This window comes from Vipera ursinii (assembly GCF_947247035.1).
Source record: "Vipera ursinii genome assembly, chromosome: 6".
Classification (NCBI taxonomy): domain Eukaryota; kingdom Metazoa; phylum Chordata; class Lepidosauria; order Squamata; family Viperidae; genus Vipera; species Vipera ursinii.
In genome coordinates this window covers 63,392,979-63,417,989 of record NC_139515.1, presented here as the reverse complement: position 1 = coordinate 63,417,989, position 25,011 = coordinate 63,392,979, and the positions used below count along the sequence as shown (strand labels likewise).

Sequence of the window (25,011 nt, the reverse complement as noted above, 5' to 3'; positions counted from 1 at the left end):
TTGTAAACTGTAAAGAAAACCGGTCTTCTAGAACTTTAAAGTAGAGCTACCAAAGAGTTTTTAAAAGTCAAAACATTTCAAAAACCAATTTTTAAAATCTCTGATTATAGAATTATTTATATCATTTCTCTTTATTCTAAATGCCTTTAAATTATTTGTTGTTGATTCTGTTAGCATTCCTTACATTATATTTAATTAGCAGTTGATGGAGAGATATGGAGAGATATCAGAGATCATAATCTCTTACATTTGTTTATGGATATTGTTATAGATTTTCTGCTATATCTTCCTCAGTTAGTCAATCAATTAAGTCAGCTGAAAATATGTTTCAGTATAAGCTTTATATAAATATGTCATTGAGTGGTGAAGATGGGAAAGAATGATTTGACAAATTTGCAGCCCATCAATTTTCTAGATAACCCACCAGGGCATTTGCAGGATCCAGTAGTACATTATTAAAGTTCTTCTAGATATCTTGTATCATGTAAACTGAGGTCAACAATTGACTTGCCCACAATGATTTGTTACATTAAAATGTTATATTAATTGTTATAGAAGTTGTTATGGTAATACTGTGTAATGTTTTGAAGATATGCTTTAATTTAATGAAGATGCAAGCTTTATCTTTATCTTTAAAACACCTAATTGAAGCACAACACATTCAAAGTTAAAAGGGCTCCTATACATATTTTCAACTGGTTGAATTTTCCAATGGAAGAAAATAGTTGGCCAAATCAAACTGACTCATTTTATTTCACTGGACTGACTTCATTTTTCTAGGCTGAGATGTTGTTTCAAATTGGATCACTATAACAATATGATTTAAAGCAACAACTTCAGTTGGAACAGAGTAATTCTGTATGAATTCTAAATTTAACAGGCCACATCCTAATTACTATAGAGTTGTCAATTACACTTAAAAATTAGAATTTCCCATGAACAAATTGCCAGAAATGTAGCATCTATCAACTTCATCCTTTCTTTGCAATTGGTTGCAAAGGCATAGAAGGGTAGGCCAGCAGAGGAGAACAAAGAAACAAAGTTCAGTCTCCTCTGCCAATATATCAAAACCCTAAACTGACAGCCTTGTTAGGGACAACACTCAGCTCTAATTGGCCCTAGCTCATGAGAAAGTAGGACAAGGGTAGGCTCCCAGTAGGCTATCAGCAATCTCTCAGAGGTGCATTTGCTGAAGATGTTGAAGCAGAACTAAATTAACAGCTCTCAGATAGTAAATTCCCTAATGTAACAAAGGCAACTGAAAGACAAATAATTTTACATTGACTTCACTCTGAGATCAGCAGGGCAGCGTCATCATAGGCAAAGAGCTCTCTAATTGTTAGCCTGGCATCTTATGGTGTATTTGACTAGGCAGTAATTCAGATAGCCACTTAGATGTTGCAAAGATTTGTTATGAAGATGCAATAACCTCTGCCTTCAACAAAACAAACATTTTGCTTAACATCTTATATGAACTGGTAATATGTGGAAAGAAACATAATCCATCTCATAATAATCCGGTAGTCTTTGACATGGCTTTCTGTGCATCTGCCTGGCTTGTGATCCAGATTAATAATATAGAAGCAATGAGAGTTTATATCTTTAAACTGGGAATTGCCCTATCTGAAGGCCTCCAAAGAACTAATGACAAATAGAGCATTCATCACCTCAGAGCACTGGCAATGTTGGTAGAAAAATGTATCAATAGAAAGAAGAGTGTTCCACGTGCCTCAGCAGGTCCTCTGGCGTTGGTGCCCTGTACAATTATAAGTGTGACAGTTTGAGGGCACCTAGTTATATCTTATGATTCTTTCCTTCCACTTCCTAAGAGATGTACCTGGCAGGTACATCCTAAGATTTCCAGGGTTGCTCCAAGGTTGGCAACTGGGGTGACAGCTGCTCAGCCTCAAACCAGACCCATAATTAATTAATCCTCTCAATTTTTCTATTTCATCTCCTGCATGGCTTGTGCTATACAGCATGTGAAATGTCACTCTCCTCCCAATTGCTTCTTTTCCCCCCAAAATCATACTTCAGGAGAGCTTGTTTGAAGAATTTGTCTTCCTGTGATCCTGTGATTGACCTTTTTCAACCTTTTAAATGCAACTCTTTCCCTAGGTGAGGCAGGGCACCAGTGTATTCCACCAAACAGTTTGGTCCATGTTTTGGGCTGAGGCCTTCAAATCCAGTCTTGTTTTATTTAATTAGGTTTACAAGATCACAGCATCAGAATCTGAGCTGCAATAGCAGAGAACCGATGCACTTAAGTTGCAAGGAGGTGCACACTACGATTTCAGGGCACCCAAGCATTTTAAAAATGCATGTCTGAGCTCGGCTTCTGTCATCTTGGAAGCCTTCAGGGCTAATTTGCTTAATCTCGCTACCATGGAGAAACCTAAGTCGAGGATTTAGAATGGGGCCACCTCTCTGGTTTAAGCAAATTCTGAAGTGGCAGTGCCTGTAAGCACACACATTGTATGACTTTTCCTGCACAAGTCAACTGCTCTTATTTTCATAGTTTACATTTTGGAAACACATTGTAAGACCTGGCAGAACTAGGAAACATCAGGAGCCTGGACAGTTATTCTCAGTAAGAGAGATATTGTTCTAGCACTTGATCCATTCTGTGAATACTGAAGCTTCAAGAAAGCTGACATGTTTAGATTATTTTTTTTAGTTCCATCCTAATTGCTCCTTACTGTCAGCAGAAAATGCTGCATATGATCTGTTGTGTAGTGAGTTTTTCGTGCAGGAAAGGAGACGAGGCAAGTGAGTTCAGCAAAGCTCATGGTTTATTGCTTGCAAGATCTGAACTGAGAATTGGGCTGCAGCCTGCAGCAATTTATAGCCTGGCCCCTAGGCAGCAGCCAATAGGTATGAAGCAACCCATTGCCACCTAGGGGCAGCCAATAGCAGCTCTGGAGATGGGGAGTCTGAGCTGCTGGAGAGCCGTGCTGGCTGTGTGCTCGTTAGTCCTTTGTGTTGTAATGACCTGGGTAATATATTGTTTGTGCATGTGTGTGTGTGTGTGTGTGTGTGTGTGTGTGTGTATGTATACACATACATATGCACATACACACGCACACATATATACACACACACATTCAAATTTCTTTTTGCTGACAAAGAGTTAAATGGGATACACAATGTATCGCAGTAGCGACTTGAGCCCTGCTTAACGCTCCTAGGTTGGAGCTGCAGGGCAAAAGAAATCATAATAATAGAACTGCAATATAGCAAGTTCAAAAACCCAAGGTGCATCGATCAAAAAACTTACACATATAGATATACATATTGAAACTAAGAGAAAGGTAGAGGATGTACTAAATCTGCATAGAGGCATTTTGATATTATGGAGTGGATGACTATATGCAGTATAAATTTAATTGTGAAGAATATATTCCAGGAAGCATGAATCAGTGTCATCAAGTTTATTATGTTTATAAATGTAGGAATACATAGATTGGTATTAGTTGCATATTATGCTCCAGTGAATGGTGATAATAAAAGAACCAGATATCGGTTTTGGAGAAAAATGTGAACTATTCTGAGTGGATGTGATTTAGGAAGAAAATATTTTTTTCTACTGGATGATATGAATAGATGGCTGGGAATAAAATGAGAGACTACAGAAAACCTAATTGGGCCATTAGAATGAATGAATGAATGAATGAACATGGTAACTGGTAAATATCTCCTTAGACAAAAGTCCATTTGTCTCAGATAAGCGGTTTAAATGCAGTGCATTCCAGTGTCATAGAATGCACTGGAACAGTGTTCCGGACCCTTTTTTCTACAGATTTTCCAAGTTTTAAAAGTAACTTTTGAAAATTTGAGGTTTGGTTCACATGGACTTGAATCGCCCTGTCAATTGTCGCAGGTCAGCAGCAAAATCATTAAAACGGTGCATGTGGTCTGCTTGTGTGTCGAGTCCAATGTATGCATACTTCGTTTGTGCTGTTTGTGATGATGATGCTGGGCTTGTGGCACTGCTAAGCTTGTGATTGGTCCTTTGGTCACGCGCTGAGTGCTTACTGTGGGTGGTGACCATTATGTTTTGTTACACAACTGATGTGTGTGGGTGTGTGACTACGTGCAAAAGGTAAATAATTTCTTTATTTTAAAAAATCGTTGGTGAATTGAAAATCTTTTTTTAATTTTTAGTGTAAAAGTGTGACCCCAAATTTAAATATGAAAAAATACTAATTACTTCTCAACTACTAGTCCTGCTAATAAAAAGGCCAGAATATTAACTAACACAACAACAGAACACACGAAAATAATGACACCTATTGATATTTCTGAATCTGATCTTGAGAAGTAAAGCCAAACTACAAATGACTGTCTGGACTGCTGGACCTATGATTAAAAAAATGATTTTTGCTTGAAAAATGAATGGCTCTGTGTTTGCAAAATGAAACTTCGCTGTACACCTTGTAGAAAAGTTGGAATCTTGGAGTTGAAATGAAAATGGGAATGAAACTTTCCAAAGAATGGACCAACAACGAGATAACCTATTACGGCAAAGATAGGATGCAACAGCTGACCTCACTTAAAAAAAATTGATCACAGAGAATCTGCTGCACATAAAGCAGCATTAAAAATAATTGCTGAAAGCGAAATAATGACTCTTGAGAATGTTTTTTAATGTCATTATCTCACAAAAAAATAATAACTGCAAAAAAAATTTCAAACTGCATATAAAATAGCAAAATCAATCATTCCATCATTTTGAAACTGAGATTGATCTGCAAGAAGTGAACAGAGTTGAAATGGGTCATATTTTTCATTCTACAAAAGTGTGTATTAACATTGTTAATCATACAAGTGAAGAAATGAGGAAAACTGGTTAAAGACATTATTGTATCCAATAACAAAATTTCATCGATAATTGATGAATCAACCACAATAAGCAAAAAAATTACCCTCATAGTATATGTTCGATGCTGTGTCGAAGGTGTTGGAATGAATTCACCAATAAGTTTGTTTTTGGACTTGGTAGAACTTGAAAAAGTAACGGCAGAAAAAGTATTTGATTCCTTACTCCAATGTCTTCACTCTTATGAAGATTATTTTAAAAAATATTTGGTTTCTCTGGCTTATGATGGTGCTGCTGTGATGGTAGGGTGTAAAAGTGGAATGATAAAATTGCTGTCAGAACGTTTTCCTTCTATTATAGTTTGGCATTGTGCTAATCACAGACTAGAATTATCAGAAGGTGATGCTGTCAAGGAAACTTCAGGAATAAATAGATTCAAATCATTTATTGATAAACTTTACGTCCTTCACCATGCTTCGGCAAAGAATAGTAGAGAGTTGCATTTATGTGCAGAGTTACTGGGGGCTGAGCTGCTGAAAATTGGAAGAATTTTAAGTACCCAATGGGTGTCATCTAGTTTGCGTACAGTTTTGGTTGTGTGGAATAATTTTGAATCCCTTGTGTATCACTTTGAAGAAGCAATGCATGATCCTACAAGAGATAAAAATGATAAATGCACTTATGATGGCTTGAAAAGAAAAATCACATCTACAGAATTTTTATTGGACCTAGGATTGATGTGTGATGCTCTCCAAGAATTATCAGAATTAAGTTTGGACTTACAGAACTGCAACATGGACCCGTACAAGGCAAATAAGAAAATAAAAATACTGGTACAGATTTTTGAAGAAAGAACACAGAACTTTGGGCCCTATTATAAATGTGCTGTTGCTGCTGTAAGTGATCTTCGCTTTCGTGGAGTTTTACTTCACGAAAAAGATTCAAGAAAGGATCCTCCCATTGACTCAAGTACATTTTATACAAAATTGAAAAAGTCAATCCAAAAAAAATTGTTTGATAGCAAAGATGATGAGTTGACGTATTGGTCTTGCATACTTAATCAAAAACATTGGTCTGAAGATGTTAATACTTAACTGACATTTGGAGAAGTGGAAATTAGAAACTTGTCAATCAGACTGCAACGAAATGAAAGAGAAATGATTCGTGGATTCCGCAAATACATTCTCAAAAAAACATATCCAGAAAAACTGTTGCATTTGATACGGACTCTGAATACCATTCTCATTTCTTCAAGTGAATGTGAATGCGGGTTTTCACAGATGAATCTAATTGCCACCCCAACAAGAGCTTCATTGAAGACTAAGACAATTTCAGCACTTTTGTTCATCAAACTTGTCTGACCACCTCTGAGACTTTTCAATCCTTCAAAGTATGTTGATATGTGGTTACTCAGAGGACGACATTCAGCCATAGATACTAACAGCTAGGAAAGGAGTCGAGAAGATTTGCTGGATGAGAATTCGACAAAACTTTGGAATTTACTATGAACATTTGCCTTAAATACAATAAATTAAATTTATGTTAAAAACTGAATATATAATTTTTAAAAATAAAAGATTAACAAGATGTGAGTTCCAGTACCTTTTTTCTTACAAAAAAATTACTGTTTAAATGTAAATATATTCATGCATTCACATGAAAAAAGAATGAACATAAATCTTACAATATTATTCATTTAATTGTTTATGGTGGAAAACTAAGAGAATTAATGGAGTTTGCAAAGAGAGTGAGAGACTCTAATATGTGTTAATTGTGGATCTTGGGGAAAATGGATACAGAAGAAAAAAAAGAAGTGAATGAATGTAGAATGGATAGAAAGTTGGTTTAAGAAAGAATGTTAAAGCTATTTGGAATAGAAAAAAAAGAGTTATAGTATAGAGTGTCACAGTGGTGTGTGTAATTATGCTAATTAAAATATAAAGCCTGGTAGAATGATGAAGTAAAAGAAACTGTGGATGAGAAAAAATGCATGAGAAAACATTACAAAATGATATTGTAATGATTATCATAATATGTATAAATACAAAATATAATCTTGAAAAATAGTAATGCTATAAATGTTACATTAGATATTATGTTAAAATATTAAAATATAGATTTGTTTGCTTATGATATGGTTGTTCAAGTTGCTTAACAAGTGTATGATAACTGCACTGCTACCTGATAATTGGAAGAATTGTTATTGTTTCCCCATAAGAATGGAAAAATAGCAAGAATTAATGAAAAAACTGCAGTGAAATTAGTTGTTAAGCCTGGTAGTGGAGGGCAAAATTGTGGCTGAAAAGATATGAGAAGTAACAGGCTTTTATTACAACCTTGTGTTGAGCAGAGAGCACATAGACCCAATTCTGCCCTTAAAAAGAACACTGAAGAATATGTGAAGGTAAATGAGAAAGTTGTTAAATATGTTTGAATGAAATAAGTTTGAATTAACATTTTCCATGAATATGGAATGGAAGCTTGGTGGTAAGAGTGGCATAAAATGGAAGTCAAGTGTGCATCAGATTAAGCAGAATAATAAAGAGAAAATAGTGAATGGTTGAAGCTTAAGCAGAAAGTAAGTTAGTAATGTATGAGGTCTCCTTGGTTTTGAATGTGTTTATAGATAACAAATACAATGCAATCCATGTGGTGACATTAGAAGTGCATTGTTCAGGGATGTGACAGTATGCAGCCTTTTGTATGCAAATTATGCCATGTTGTTGGCTAAGAATCTGTGATTTGTAGCAAATGTTAGATAAATTATGTGATGCAACAAGGCATACAGATCTGAAAATTAGGGTATCAAAGTCCCAAGGTAGCTGTGCTTGACAGAAAAATGAATGGCTGGAAATGATACATAGCTGGAACAAGTAAATAACTTATTGTGTCTCTCCCCAGAATGTTAACTAAATATGGAAAAATTTGATAGGGGAATTTTAAAATATGCACACACTGGTAGATAGTCTGTTTGTCTGTTGCAAGGAATGATTTTCTTTTTTTTTTTGAAAAAGAAGTAAAGATGGCTGTATACTAGGGTGTTCTGCTCACTTGATCATGAAGTGAGAGTATTGGGTATGTCAGAAAAACAAAAAAAAGAAAATTGCAAAAAGGGATAGAGTCAAGAGTGAATGGGTGCTGAATGAACATAGATTAAATATAAAAATAACAGACCAGAGTGAAAGAAGTGCTTTGAATGGTGTGACCATTATAGTGAGATCAAATTGCAAAAAAAATATATGAAGGAAGAGTAAATGGATTGAGAAGGTGAAAGACCAAAAAAAACCCCACATTGGAATAGGATTGGTGACATTCTGAAAAAGACACAAGAAATTTAATGACCAAAAGTCAGTGGATAATAGAGTACAGGGTTGTGATGGAAGCAAGAATGATATGCCAGGTTACAAAGGTATGAAAAAGCACAGTAAATGATGTTGGCCATTTCTTTTTCTTTACACGTGTTTAAATTCTTTGGCTTCTAATTTCTTACTTATTTCTGTGCCATGCAATAGTTCCTGAAAGGAAAGAATATTCTGTAGGTCTCTGAAGAATCTTGTATCTCTAAGAAACTTCAGAGGCTACAGAAGGATCATCCTATAAGTTTAAAATGTTTAATAATGCGAAAGGCAAATTTACTCAAAATGAGAAGGGACAAAGTCTTCTGTTGGAATGTTGCTAACACTGGGACCAAAAATAGGTATTTGTATGTCATAGATGGTAATACGTCCACCTAATAACTTTTTAAGTCTAGGCTTAGCAAACATCTTTTGGCTTAGTACAATAGCCATTGATATCCCACACAAATTGCAAATACGCATATTTTATATTATATATGGAACTTGTATGGCTTACACAGAATGCATATTTCATTTATTTATAGAACTTATACACTTAGTCCTCAACTTAAGCCCTCAAGTTCTGCCCACCTGGGGGGTAGGTTCCCCCCCACCTCAGTCACATGACCATACTTCGATCTCTTGGCAATTAGGCTGCATTTATGGCTGTTTGCAGTGTGCCACAGTCATTTGACTGCATTTTACAGCAGTTTTGTTGAAAACTGGAATTAACTTCTGGTTTTGGGCAACACTACATCCATAGCAAAATATTGGCCTGCTTAATGACTGTGGATTCATTTAATGACTGTGGTGATTCACTTAACAACCATGACAAGAAGGATTGCAAATTTGGTCAGTCGTATGGCCAACTAACATGAATTACAAGCATGATGGGCAGGCTCTATTATGGTTGTAACATGAGGACTACCTGCACAATGATCCTAGGCAGCCCACAGCAAGACCATGGTTGAGGAGATGTGAGGGTAGTTTTGTTACATTCTCTCATCTGATATTACTAAACTATTATGACCTTTTGGGCAATTTTAGGGTAAATGAATATCCTACTGCTAGGAACATTGTGTTTCCAATAACTGCTTTAAGATACTGTCTGTCTCTTCTAATTAAGAGTAAAAGCAGCTCTGAAAAAGAAAGTGGATCTGGGGTTCAGTGTATCTTTTTCCCCCCTAAGGGTATACAGTAGGGTCTAGCAATATTCTTGAAAATACAAGGTTAGCACTTTGCGGTATCATGCTAGATTCCCATTTTAAAAAATAAAATAGAATAAAAATTTTAAATTAAATCATTTTGGGAATGGATTATTAAAGTATTGGGTGGGCAACAAGGAAAGTATTTGCAGGTACATAGGACTCTATGGGCATCAAGTTGGGATTCAGCCATTAAAGCAGATTGGGTATTGCAAAAATGATTGACTCAGTTATTAGTGCTCACATTTCTCCCCAAATGGAAATGTGCTAATCACTAGACATTATATTCAAAGAATGGAAACAGATTGCCAAGTCACTCAGGCATCCTTTTTCTTCCTGCTTCTTTCTAAAATACACAAAGCCAGTCATGTAGTGTGGAACAAAAAGATACTTCAGACCTGATGAGATTATTTTCAAAACAGAGGCCTGTTTTACATTGAAACCTGAGAACTGAGGCAACTGAATCAATGCAACATTTACACTGAGGTGCTAAATAAAACTAAGGACACCGTCACTCATACCATTTTTGAAAGCTTGTGACCATAGGACCTGCCAACTATTCTCCAAAGAAGAAGGTGGGGAAGCTCATGTTGGTACATTGTCTCTATATTATATTGGCAAGCAATGTTTATATTATAAACATTTTTTAAAAGGAAGCTTTGTCTAATGTCAAGGGAGAATAAACCATAAAAAGTAGAATTTGTTCTGGCAATAATATTCACTGTTGGGAAGGGCAGAGCATTCTATGCACTGAGAGATATTTTATTGCTTTTTCATTCAGTTGAGGGATGTTCCTTAGCAACACATTGTAGATACAAGATGGCGTCTTTTTGAGCTGTATTTCAAACTAAACTCTGTCATTTTGAATGTTAGTATTGGAAGAAATCTTATAGGTCATTAATGAAAGAAATCAAGAATGAGAGAAACACCTCCCCCAGCAGATGGCTGTCCAGTCTTTGTTTAAGAAATCTTCATTAAGGATAGCTCAACATTCCCCTCATTAATTGTCATACTTCTTCTAATTCAGGAAATATCCCCTAGTGTTTAACTGCTATCCAACCTGGTATAATTTATATTTATTTATGACATTTAATCCTGGAGTGGCAGAGAAGTAGGGCAGCCTCTTACAAAATGAAATAGAAAGGAAACAAATCAGCAAAAATGAGATTAAAGGAATCACAGATTTGCATGTTCTTTGGAAGAATTACTATAATTTCCATGCTACACATCAATCCGTGGCAAAGATTGTGACTGGATAACCAGTATTATTTGCTGTCCAAATAATCAGGAGTAACTTAAAAGCTAGTGCTGCTTTGTACCTTTCTAGTATAGTTATTTGCCTTTGACTCCAACTCTTCAAATAGATGACACCTTACATTTCCTGTGTAAATAAGCCTCATGGACACACTGAGAAAAAATATTATTTTTCTATGTGACAACCTCTCATATTTGAAAAAAAATGTTACAATATGCTTAAGGGATGTGTGATCCTCCTGATGTTCCTGAACCCAACTCACAATTTTTATACTTTTGTCTGTGCAGGCTGAGGGTGATATTAATTCAAAATCATATAATATAATATTTGGACAATGCTGGCTGAACAATGACATCTATTTTTGTGGTAGCAGTTTTTCTGTGGATAGCAAGACTCTATGAATATAGATTCAATCCAGTTGGTTCTTCTTTGGTCTCCAAATACAAAGTTAATGTTCTTAAGATCTTTTTATCCAAAAAAATCATAGTGCAACATAGGTGTGCTTCAAGTTCATTGGTTTCTATGAACTTAATTATAATTCTTTGTGTCTTAGAATTAAAGTATAGTCACCCAGAGTTTGTTATAAGATGTGCAGCTATATAACTGTTTTAAATAAATAAATAAAATAAATATAGTGCAATGTAAAGAAGCAAGGTGGCTGACTTCCGAGATTTTTCAACAGATGGCAAATACCCACAATAATACAACCATGTGTCTCCCTTTTACCTCTTTATGTTAAACACTTAATTTTGATGTGAAGCCACTGCCAACTTTTTTTTGCTTCATAGATCTAATTCTTTTAAAGATTGCTATTTTTACATCTTACAATCATAAATTTTATGCTTTAATTACACTTCCTTTTTGCCAGTCTTTAATCTCTCACAAGTTATTCTACAAAAAAATTTGATCAGCTACAAATTCTTTTTTTGACAAGATGGAGAGCAACAAGAATCAAGCATACACACTCTCAATCATTTTTTTTAAATAAGAAATTTATTGCAAATATAGAAATCGATTTTCTCCATACAGGAATCTCCGATTCAAGGGGAAAAAAAGTCGTGCCATTCAGTTTAAAACATGGAGTGGCGAGAAACAAAAATATATATTAAATCAAAATTAAACCTAAAATAAAGTCAAATTTCAAAAATAAATCCCCATACACAACCAAGGTTCACAGGATTGTAACAGGAGGAGGGAACCCAAGTGGCTGGTGAGGACCCAAACCGGCAGCTGCCTCAAATTGTATATTACATTCAAGGGGAGCAGAAGAGGAACTCAAGAAAGAAACTGGGGGAGGGGTTACCCCCCCACTCTTGTACCTCAATTCTGTGCTTGTGGGTGGCAGGGCAAAGCTGAGATTCTACCCCTTTTATAAATGTCTCTTTTCCCACATATTGTGGTGTAATAGACTGCCCCAATGTCCTCCAGATGTTTAGGATTCCAACTCCCTGAATTCTCAACAACTGGGAATTTTAAGAATTGCACTCCAGGTTGGGACCAGGCTAGGAAAGGCTTTATTACAGGATTGGGAGTGTAGGAGACACCTGAAAGCAAGGACATTCATAGGAATTAAAGGTCAAGAATGGAGGAAATAGGGAATGGGAGAAATAAGAATCTATGACAGTGTTTCTCAACCTTGGCAACTTTAAGATGTGTGAACCTCAACTCCCAGAATTCCCCAGCCAACTTGCTGGCTGGTGAATTCTGATAGTTGAGATCCACACATCTTAAAAGTTGTCAGAGTTGAAAAACACTGTTCTGGGGAGGTTCATCCATCCATCCAGATGATGAAACAAGAATGTGTACTTGTATTTGAGGACAAACATCCCATTTGCAGTCTCTTTTCAAGATAAGGTTGATGTCCTGGAGCTTGTGAAGTTAAATCTTCATTGTGAATAAGATACAACAGAGAGATGCTTGAGTTTCTCCCCAGTTTGCAATAGAAAGGACTATCCATGAAAATACTTCAAGATAGTTAACATCTGTTTCATGGAATAAAACATCACAAAGTACCTAAAAGCAAAGATTTTAAGAGCATAGTGGGGGTGAAATTTTCCTCAAACTCTGGAAATATCCCCCCACAAAAAAGGAAAAAAATAAAATTCAGTACAAAATACTTCACAGTGAAATTCATTAAAGAACAACTTCCCAATGTTGTAGTTCATACACTGTGACTCTAGGGAGACAGTTGCCCCTGACCCTTGAAGGATTGCACTTCTATTTATGTGCAGCATCATGGCTGTTGAACAATGGATTGTGGCCTCCATGTAAACATGGGAGTTTCCACATGGAAAGATGAACTTACTGTACATTATCTTTACTACTCCTTTGCATGTTAGGCCAAGGAAACTGGAGCAGATATAACTGTTCTTGGTTTTCTTTTTTCTGTGGCTGCATTCTTCTCAAGTAGCTTTGGCTGAATTAGTGATGCTTAACTCAGGGAAAGTTCCTCTTGCCATATTGTCTAAATAATGTACTGCATCATGTTATGCTTTTTCTAACTAACATATATAAACTTATATTTAAGGGGAGTGCCCACAATTGCCCACAATGTTTCAAGTACCCTCCAAATTGCTCTTGCCCAGATTCATATCTGCTTCTTCATCTAAACTTCTGTTTCAGCAATTTAGCACACTACCTATGCTAATATTCCAGTGGAGCTCTCATTAAAATATTTATTTTCACTGCTAACTTGAAATCTAATCTGATTATTTTGTTTCAGATATATTTTCTCTCCCACCTTCAATATTTTTATTCTTACCCCACCATAAACTATTCTTTCTTCTTTCATCTCATCTTCTCTTTATTATTATTCTGAAATCAATCTCAGAAATTAATCATTAGGATTCATCAAAGAAGAGGTGAAAACCACTATCACTGAACTTTTGGTCTGTCTCAGGCTAGAACAAAGCCAGTGAAGGTTCCCTGGTTTCTTATGCCTATTTCACTAATCTCAGCAGTCACCAAATGCTCACCCCATAATTCCCCATTATTCCAAACATGTCTCTGCATTTGCTTGACTCACCTTTCAATAGTACTAAGAGCAACAGTGCATTGCAAGGGGGGGTGGGTTACTGTTCCCTCTATTCTGTGGTGGGATTCAAATATGTGAACAACCGGTTCTCTGTGTGGATGCCACTTCCAGAAGTCCATTCTGGGCCTGGGCAACAAAAAATTAGCTACCGGTTCTGCCGAACTGGTGTGAACCGGCTGAATTCCACCACTGTGCCTATTGCCTTAACATATGGATTAATAAGATATTCAGATGCAAAGTCTCTTTTCTCTCCTCTTGTCATCCACCATACTTGAAAGTAAGCAGTAGTAAAGATGAAGTCAGAGGATGGGCAAGTGGTTTAGGGACAGCCGTTAAGAACAGCATGGGCTGATGGGCATTTATTTTAATTCTTAAGATTAGCTTGGGGAAATGATACAAAAGGTACCATTTATATATATATAGGATGTGAGAATTTCTTGAGTATCTAAGGCAATCATGGAAGAGCTTGAACTAGTCAGTTAAGCTGACTTTGAGGTTCTTTGCTGCTACTGCTCTCATTACATTATTTATTTATTTATTTAATTTTGTTATAATTCTTCAGGATCAAAATCAAATCACCACCATTTCTGCTTTATTTTCCTAAGATGATTTTTCTATATATTCCAGTCAGAAATAGACAGGAATTTATTCTGGCTTCTCAAGGACTAAACTTTATTTAAATCCAGCTTTCTCTATTCATATTACTACTTTGTGCTCACAAACTCAGGCAAAACTGTTTAAATTCTGCTCTGTATTTGTTATTTGGCCCAGTAGTATAAAAAGTAGAGTAAAAATGGTGAAATAGAGGGAAAGAAGATAAGTGACCCTTGGGGGGGTGCTGTGGATACAAATACATACTTTAGGCTAGACTACAGCAGATTCTAAGACATTTTCAATAGAAGGGAATATATGTAGCTTAAAATTGAACATCTATGTAACTAGATGAGGCAGCTGGTATTTTTCTTTTTAGGGACACTTGAAAATCCTCAAACTGTGCAGCCCTTGGTGTTGTCTAAGCTCGGCTCTTTTTCTTGCAGATGTTTCATCACTCAACTAGGTAACATCATCACTACGTTCTAAGAACTACAAAGGAAAAAAAACCACATTGCCATCAACACTGGAAAGGAAAGCTACTGTACAAAGGGAACAAACTCCACTCTCTCTCACACTGATAATGTTACATAGTTGGGTTATGAAATGCCTGCAAGCAAATACTAAGCACAAAAAGTACCAAGGAGTCCACAGACATTTTCATAATAAAAGGATTCCAGTCCACCAGTCAATTGTATACTGGATGGTAACTCTGCCATAATTTTAGAAAAATATACACAAATTTTGTTTTGTATCATTGTGCCACTTTTTATATCTGAACCCAGTCTTAATAAATTCTGGGTTCATGACAGGGACCCAACATTATGTGGCTAAACAGCTGATGCCCACATCATGTTATGTGAAAGTTTTATTCTAGTGAAAGCAGTGGGATTAACCAGGAATTGAACAGTGAAGAATGTGAAGCAGCTTCACCTCTAGTTTTACTCCTCTTATTGGTTAAAGACATTTCTCTTTACCTATATTTAGTCCAGTTCCCAAAACCCCTTTCTATGTTTCTTAGCCTTTGCTTCTTTTCTCTTCCTATTGTGTTCTTTACCCCAAACAATCTCCTTCTGTCCCATGTTCTCTCTTTTTGTGGAGGCCCCTTTCCCATGACCTCCTATCTGCTCCAGGCTGCTGTCTTTGAGAACTTCCAGTAAAGATTTTAGCTACTCAGCATTACAAGCACATCAGTGCTGCTTCAGCCAACATTCCTTTACATAAATTTTCAATTGTTATTCATGAATATTTCACGCCCATCTCAGGAAGAATTATCTGGCAAATAAAGCTGGGAGAGCACTGCAGTATTTACAAGAGTTAGGATCTAGTGTCTTCCAATTGGATCAAAACTTCAGCAGTGTCCTTTTTGCAGGCCAAGGTTCTGTATGGAAAGACCACTTCTTTGTTGTTCCCTTATTCTTCTCCAAATCGATCACAGGAAGACAGACTGCATCCAGAATCTGTTCCGTGAAAACACACTGCCAAAATTCCATCTTTGACGCTTCTGTTCCAATGAAGTAAGAGGTCCTAGCAAAGGGAGCAGAATCCAACTCTGGCTTTCCCTCTTTTTTCATTAGGATAAACAAAATGTCTATTGCTCCATAACAGTTAACATTATGGACAATGAAAGCAAGTTGGAAGCCCTCCAGAAGAAATATCAAGTTTCTTCTCCAGTTTCTCTAGGAGAAATTCTCTCCTCAGAGATATTTTGGGACTTGTAAGGAAGAACTATACTAGTGGGAAACTAAATGAGGGATGTTAATTTAGTGCATATCTCCACTATAAAGGGCTATCAAGGTCATGTACACTATAGCATTATTATTTAATCATAGGCAAAAAGAACAGGAGGTGTAATCTACTGTGTCCAAGGGGACACAGTAGACACAATCTACTGTGTCCAAGGGGAGACTTTCCATGTAAACAAATTGCTTCAAATTCCCAAGGTGCCCTTAAAAAGCCTTTCATTTCCAAGATATTCTTAAGATGTGAGTTTTCAATCTATTCCTGAACAACAAATCTGCCTCTGCATCAGAAGAGTCAACTAGTGAACTAATGTTTGGCCTTGCTATACCAGCATTTCTAAAGATTTATGAGAGTTAATTGTTACAGGATGAGCATGAATTAATGGATTGGGGCCACACCTCTGAAAATTAACCAAGCTGAAACCAACTCAGAGAGTTTTGTAAAGGCAACATACCCGCAGGTGAATTAGAGTGGCAGGTGCTATTTTTTTGTTGTGGCACCAGGTTTGGGTTCTCTTTGGAGTCCACTCCCTCCCAAAGTTTTCAAATCACAATGGTGGTCAGGGGAATATGGGGAAGTTAGGAGTGAAGTAAAAGGAAAGAGCAAAGGAACATGATTAGGTTTAGTCTTGACAAACCAGCACATACACAAAAGATGTTTTTGCTCAGAAAAATACAATAAAATCATCATGCAGATATAATGCTTAGATCTTCTCTTTTCCAACTTTGGGTATACTTTGTAATTACTACAAGTCTGAAAACAGTGGCAGGAAAGCGGTGGATACAAAAGCAAAGGGAAAATATTATTTCCCTATTATCTCCCCTTTCTACTCTTATCCCCTGCTGAAATAGTCTCAACTTGTGCAAACTTTATCCACAGACTAAGGCTTTCATTGTAGTGCATAAAAAGGGCATGGATCACTTATGCCCTGTAAATGTCCATGGTCTGGAAGATGCTGGGTTATGGTCCCAATACCTTTTTTTTTCTGAATCTTGAATTCTATTCCTTTTCAGAGGGGTATCAGCAAAGCTGAAATCAATAACAAAGAAATTCCAATCTCTTATAAATATTGTTATACCACATAGGGATTATAGGATGATAGACAGAGGCTGGAGTGAAGCAGTATAAATGGAAAAGAGGGTTGTTTGCACCATTAATCCACCATCACCACTCTTTACCCTGATTCCGAGTCAAAAGGCAAATTATTTTACTGCCTAAGGATTGCAAAAATCTATCTGCGATGGTATTTATATGCCTTTTAATAGAGGAAATGAAAGAAATTTTGATTGCTCAGTTTCTACAGTAGAAGCTGACATTCATGGGGAACAAAACCAGGAAGTTTCTCATCCCACTCAAATATGAAAAGCAACCTGCATTCTAAGATAGATTTGGACAATTCTATGGCACTGAGATGAGCCAGGACTCATATTGTAATTCTACATGAGTCAGTGTTCCTCAGCAACCCAGAAAATCCATCATACATCTTTTGCTACAGCTGAAATATTCTAAAAATGTCCTTCTGAACAACCCTACTTCCACTTCTCTATCTCCCATTCCCTAGTGTTTTGGGGGAGTCATAAACTGTGCTTGTTCCTGCTCTTATGTCTATCTAGGATCAGGCAAGCATGGAAGAAATACACAGCAACAGGGAAGTTATCCCACTTACTTTAGGATGGGACCATACGATGTCCTACAGCCCTAGTGTGCTTGCCTACAGCCAACATACTGAAAAGAATCCCCTAGTATGTGATCAATGTGTGACAAAACAGCACACAATACAGGAACATGCTGGCATGCAAAGAGGCTGTGAAAAATGTCAATTTCTTAATAAATGCACTGAGACCAGGACAGATGTCAGTATCCTTCAAGATGCATGCCTGCTAAATTTTCAAAGAATCCTAATATATTCTTTTTGTTTAGGATTCAAGCTACTCTCAAGGCCTATTTTTTTTATTATTTCCCCTCAAAAGTATTCATGTGTGGGATCCCAGATGGACCTCAAAAACATATTCCAGACATTTATCCAGTGGTGGGATTCAAATATGTGAACAACTGGTTCTCTGTGGGGATGCCACTTCTGGGCCTGGGCAACAAAAAATTAGCTACCAGTTCTGCCGAAGTGGTGCGAACCAGCTGAATCCCACCACTGCATTTATCCTAGAATACTATAAAGGATCTACTTTTAGGGTTCATCTTATTGACAGAAAGGATAGCTGGATCCAGTGGTGGGATTCAAATATGTGAACAATCGGTTCTCTCTGTGGATGCCGCTTCCAGAAGTCCATTCTGGGCTTGGGCAACAAAAAATTAGCTACTGGTTCTGCCGAACTGGTGCGAACCGGCTGAATCCCACCAGTAGCTGGATCCGATATAAGCCTCAGCTACTAAGATTTGTTTTTTGGGAATCCACCAGTATTATCTACTTTCACTTCACCAAATGTGTTTCTCAGGGTCCTTCATTGGATTCCTCAGAAAATAAATATCTGAATTTCCAACCCAAGAATTCCTTTCTGGGATCACAGACCTCACTTGGTTTCATTATAAATGAATCCCTGAGATATAATATAAACCAACAAAAGGCTGGCATTTCCATTTGTGAACTAAGTTTTCTGTCTTCACTCTTTTGGCAAAGAGAAGGGTTTTCTCCTATGGTTGCTGAAGCACAGTGTCTACCAGAAGTGAAGCTAGGATGAAGGAAAGATATCTGCCCATGACCTCCCAGAAATAATGGCTCTTCAACTTTTTGATTGTTTTCAGGAATGAACTTTCCCAAGAAAGGATGTGGATCCCCTTTCCCATGCACACTACACTGTTGCCTTCTTGGTTTACTTTTCCATGTCACCCAGCATCACACATTATTCCTAATACTGTCTTTCTGCAGGGAGGAGAGGAAATCTTGCAAGATGGAAGAAAGGCTAGTTCTGGCTGCAAGGCACCCATCCATCCTCAGTTTGAGTGTGTAATTCAGGGAAGCATATTTCTTTTCTTGCAATGAAAAGGAAGTGAATCAGTTTGGTGTCTTGAATCTAGAATTTCCCTGGTTCTTCTCAGAGGGCAATATTACCAACATAAATATTTTGAGAAGAGTTTTCTCCTATGAAAGTTCTTGCCCAATGGGGTTAATCTTTGAAAACAAATAGCTAATGTATTCCGTGGCCGTAGCAGCTTGTGCTTTGTTGGTGTGTTCTGAGATAGGCCAGCACCAGGGGAGAAAGATAATCTACTAGTGATGCATTTTTGCTGTACCTAAGAATTCTTGTTGCAAGGCAGGCGGGTGGGCAGTGGAGAAAGGATATGCCATATCCGCTGTCATGGTAAAGTTTATCAAATCAGATAAAAGGCTGTAGAAACATTTAGCAACATGGAGCCTCTTTTCTCTTCATGCAAGAAAACAGATTTTTCTCTAGCCTATTAGATCATTTTGATACCATAAAAATCAATGGGATAAGTTAGCCATGATTTAAGTCCCCATGAATTCATTGGGAGCCAAGCGCATCTTATCAAAACTGGATTTTACTCCAATCTCTTCCTAGTAAAATACTTAACAATTTCAGTCTTTATAATAAAGCAGAGCACCACAGAATGGTTCTCTCCATATACGAATATGAATGTGTCAGAATGTATGTATACATCCACAGACACATTTAATTATCTGTGCCAACTAATCAGTCTTAACTATGGTGACTGACGTTCTCATGAGAACAATTAAATAACTCAACTCATCCCTTCATCACTGGCTCTGAATCATTTTCTGCTGTATGTCTTCTCAAAAATATAAGGAAATATAATGGTCAGAACAGGAATATAGCAGCTGCAAAAAACAACAACAACCAAGTAATGGAGAAAAGATGATGTCAGCAAGATGGTAGGAAAATATGTGAACTTGGTCTGTTAGCCAATGCAATCAACTAGTATCTATGCCTTCCTCCCATCCATATGCCATTTGTATGCTTTGTTGGCAAATCTTGTCTAGCTTAACCACAGAATGTTTTCTTGAAGAATTCCATGCTCCCCCCCCAAGGCAATCCTTCATTTTTCTGTTGCAAGATCACCCTAAGCTGTATCCTCCCAGCCTCTGCAGCATTCTATTGTTTTCAATCTTGTTACCACATAGGTCCAATTCTGGCATTGAGGTGTAATGTTTTCTTCATGGAATGTCATGGATCACAGCCAGTTATTTTCAGTGAAACAGCCAAGATGAACTCAGCCCTGTAAGGGAGCACAGTATATCTTGGGAAGGAGTTGTGTGCTATCCCCCAAGTCCATATGCTGAGGTTTGTTTGGAGTTAGAACTCCTTGAGATTCTAGAGGGATTGCAGCTACTCAAGCTCTTATTTTGGCATCCCCTCTTGATCAGGGCCAGACTGTACAATTCACTTTTCTTGGAAGACAACTGAAATTCTACTGAAATGTGGGGATACCTCTCCCTTCCTGACAAACAATGAAGAGTACAAAAAATACAGAGACTCTGTAATATATCTGCTTCATCTCATAATTCTTTCCCCAATAAAGGAAAATTATATCCTGCATCAGCCTACATTAATTGACAATCCTGAGCATGTGAGGATAGGCAAAGAAAGCTTTAGATGTTGTTCTTGCTTTTGCATGCACAAATCTCAACAAAGATTGATGGAATAGGGAGCACAGAAGATCCTGAGTGAAACCTTAATGTGTGTTACATCTTTGACTTGACTTTGGGATCTTTTAAATGTTGCCATAAGTGCATGTGCATCAGTGACTTGACTCCCAATATAGTCACGCCTCAAATATATTCACTTGGTCTGCTCCATCATGACTAAGTCTGGATTCAACCTATTCCACGATCAATGCAGCCGAGGTAATATTTCAGTGGTCTATCCACATTGAGAGCATATAGACTTTTCCCAGAGGTCAAACATGCCTACTCGCAGGAGAGGGCTGAATGCACATTTGCTACACAAATGCCCCCCCCCCCCGACACAAAATTAGGTGACTGAAATGCTACTCCAGCTTTATGTGAACATCTCACAGAAAACTATCTCCCATGCACTTGAGCATCGTTTGAAAGAATCCTGGCAAGCACAGTAAAGAAAAGAAAGGATATAGAAGCAGAGTGATCACTCTCCTCCTCACCTTTGTCACGAAATGAGTAAAATCACTTCCTTTTGTGGAACAAAATAAAAGTAACCAAAATGTGATGGTTAGTGTCTTAGTCTATGCCTGGTAAGCATCCCTCACCTCCTGCCTCTGCTACCTACAAGTCCAGTCATCCCCTTCTCTTCACCATAGAATAAAAGGAAAAGTCTCCTCCCCACCATCTGAAGGAGTAACAGTGGTCCCTGTAACACAATAGAGACACCTCATTTCACTTGGGGGTTTTTTTCCTGTGGTTTTTTTTTGTAAACTTTAAGAAATGGTCTGTTTCTTCTGTCAGATTTTTTTTTCCCACAGTCAGGTGGGGGAGGGCATTAATTTGTTGTACAGTCGATTTATCTTCCTTTTAATGAGAGAGTCACAACTTTTGTTGAGCAGATACACCTTTCCAATAATCCAAGATATCATGCAGATCTTCATCCTTGGCAAACTGGACTTTCTTTCTCAGGGCATGACCAGCTGCCATATAGACCTCCTCTCGGTGGTGCTTCTTGTAAGGTCGGAAACGCTCCCAGATCTTATGGGTGCTCTCGGAAGAGTACTCTGGACTGGAGGAATAGCCCGAGAAGTAGTGTCTAGGTGAGAGCTGAGAATATGTAGAGTCCCGCTTGGAACGGGAGAGTGGCTTAAGAAAGGACACCCGTTGGCTTAAAGTGTCACCACTCTCTTCATAGTAGAGGGCTGGAAAGGAATGCCGGTGTTCACTGCAGTGGTAAGGTTTCACTTCCAAGTGGTGTATGGCACCTGGGGACACAAGGGGAAGATGATCCAAAGGACTGTTGAGTGGACTTCCTTTCTCGATGTACTTGGAATCTGCTTTGCTCAAAGGAGGATGATCAGGTACATCAAGACTGAAAACCTTAGCACTTTTGATGGAGCCACTGGATGAGACACTGCAGGTTTTTCTTGTCACAGCAGCATCTGCACTAAGCTGGCGCTGCAGGGGATGGTGGGAACTCTCCTTATATGGTGGAGAGAGAAAACTTGGTCGCTCCATCCCAGCAGAAGAACTGGCTGGTATGGACTGGCATTCAAAAGCCATGTCAGAATCAACACCACCCCCTCCTCCCAAGAAGGAAGCTGAGTCCAGCTTCAGGGCATCAATACAATTGTTGATTATCTGATTCACTTTGTCTACTTCCTTGGCAATTGTTGAGATTTCAGCTGCTGAACCTTGGCCATTATCCAGTTCATGCAGATCATCATCCCTCTGTGACCTGTCCAGCCCATCCCCACCACCGGTCCTAACCTCAATGTAATTGCCTTTTGTGGTGACCTTGGGAGTTTCCATGCCAGTTTCCATAGATTTGGATGAAGGTATCTTCTCTCCAATCATGGATGGAAGAGAGGACATCCGTGAGACAGGGATGACTGGTGGTTCTCCCAATTTCTGTGATGGATGTACAATTGAACTGGTATCAATATCTGAACCATAGCGCATCTCCAAAATAGTTTTCTTGACATTGAGAGATTTTTGTTTTTCCTCTTTCATCCTACGCTTCCTCAAGCAATAATAGACAATGCCAAGGATAATAACCATACCAAAAAGGCAGCCTAATATGGTCATGATATAGTGGGTAGTGGTGGATGTACTTGGTATTGGCTCTTCCCTCCCTTTACTCCTTGTGGCAAAGGAGAGGCAAGTGTGGTTATAACGTTTGGAGTTGCGGATTGAAGCAACACAGAATGTATAATCTGTGTGAGCCTTCAAGTGGGTGAGAGTGACTGATTCCTTCTTCTTCTTTAGAGTCATTACATCAGATATATAGCTGTTATTGTACTGAACCAGAACATACATCTTGCTAAAAGGAAATGGAATGGTCACCACTAAAGCCGCTGAGTTGATGGATACCTGCTGGAGCTTTATGCTTGGGTTAGAGGAAGAATCAGTGGTGGAAGACGCTGGAGGTTCAACGGAGAGGAAGTCCCCTGGGCTAATGCCTGAGTTTTCAGCATTGTCATCTGGATCCCTTTGAGGATCTGTTATGAATTGTGTAGGTCTGATCCTGGAGATGGGTGGAAAGGTTCCATCCCCACACATTGACTTGAAAATGGTGATAGCATTGCGGCTGTGGTGTGGCCGAGGCATCAGAAGCGGATAACCAGCAAACTCTCGGGGAGTCTCACACTGCAGGCGATCATAGTTTTTTGTGACATTGTTGAAAGCTACCAACCACATGAGGAAACCATAGAGGTTGCAGTCACAGTTGAAGGGATTCCCAGCTAGCTCACATACCATTAGGTTGTTCAAGCTGGTGAAGGTGCTTCCATCTAGCCGACTGAGACGATTGGAAGATAGGTCAATACTGATGAGGCTAGGGCATTCCATGAAAGCACTGGGAGTAACCACCTCTATCAGATTGTGCTGCACAAAGAGGAACTGAAGCCGGCCCATGCCACGCAGCATACCCTCAGTCAGATTGGTGAGCTTATTGTAGCCCAGCTGCAGCACCTGCAAATTTGTTTGGCCCATGAAAGCTCCATCCTCAATGTAGGAAATCTCATTTTTTGTTAGATTCAGATCTGTCAAATTACCAAAGCGGTTCAGAGAGGAGTAGAGCACCACCTTAAGTTTGTTCTCATTCAGCCGCAGGTCATGCACAGTGCTATTGATATGCTGGGGAATGGTTTCATAGGGTGGTTGATTCTGACTGCAGATAGCAAGCCACACATAGCCTTTGTCTCCTTCGATCAGCCAACAGTCACAGTGGACTATCACAGGAGCAAAAATAGAGAGCAGGGTGGCCACCCAGAATCCCAGACGGAGCATGGTGGGCTACAGTGCCCCCTATAGGCAAAAAGGAGCAAACTCACAGCCAAAATTAAGAGAAAAAATTAAAACAGCAACAAATGTCCTTGAAGTTTAACAAATGACGGGCATAAACACCCCACTTCTGTTTGATGTCACTATCATCTTATGTGCCTGGTCTCATAGAGAGATGGAAATGAAATGGAATTGGCTCTTGAGGTCAATCAGGTTGAATGCTGAACTCCAAGAGGAAAAATATATTTGTGTGTGAGTATATTCTCAAAACCAAACAAAAGCCAAATAATCAACAACAAATCTTCTTTGTCCGATTCCTCTATACCCTCCTTTCAAAAACAGCATGATGTGATTAAATGTTCAAGGCAGGGCTGCCCTGGTGTCAGGAACATTACTGGCTGGATGCAGTTGCTTCCTTCACTTTCTCTCACAGTCCTTCTTCAAAGTGCTTCAGAAGTTCACATCAAATTTGTTAAAAAGAAAGTAAGAAAGTAGGGAGGGAGGGAAATGGAGGGAGGGAGGGAAAGGGAGGGAGAGGGGAAGAAAAAGGGAGAAGGAAAGAGATAAATCCATCTGTCGCTGAAATCTGGAAAGGAAACACACAAGAAATAAGGGTTATCAATTAATCAGAAAGATTTAAAATATCAAAAAAGGCATCTAGATTTCTTAGTCGGAGGATAGGTAGAAGCTGAGTGGAAAGCAGTGAAGGCAGAAAAGGGGGTGAATGGAATTAATATTGTGTACTATGTTGATGAGCTTTAGCAAAAGGAATCCTGGTAATATAACAGTGTGTACCGCTGATAGCCAGGAGGTCCTCAGTTCCCTGGTATAATAAATATTTTCTTCTTTGATGCACATAAACAATTCGTTTGTTGTATAACTGCTATTATTCTAAAAATAATTATCTCACTTTAACAGATACTGGTGTGTGTATATGTGTGAGTGGGGTGGGGGAGATGTTTTTGGTTAGTGTAGACTATAGAGAAGCAGGACCTTAATTGGTAGAGAGGAACATATAGCTGTGATGGTCACAGCAGGACTGGAGGCACACTGAGGCTCAGAGTATATGTGTTAACACAGACAATTAGTCATCCTTCAGGCTAAAATTCCCCTTCAAAGGAAAAACTTAACA

General features: G+C 38.2%; 1 protein-coding gene across 1 annotated transcript; it reads right to left on the bottom strand.

Moving 5' to 3' along the window:
- Positions 1 to 21,263: 21,263 nt before the first annotated feature.
- ELFN2 (extracellular leucine rich repeat and fibronectin type III domain containing 2) lies at positions 21,264 to 23,885 on the bottom strand (the record flags this gene model as incomplete). The annotated part of the gene is made up of 1 exon (XM_083365341.1): positions 21,264 to 23,885. One exon carries the CDS (start codon positions 23,883 to 23,885, stop codon positions 21,474 to 21,476), a length of 2,412 nt encoding a protein of 803 aa, XP_083221467.1. The 3' UTR covers positions 21,264 to 21,473.
- Positions 23,886 to 25,011: the final 1,126 nt, after the last annotated feature.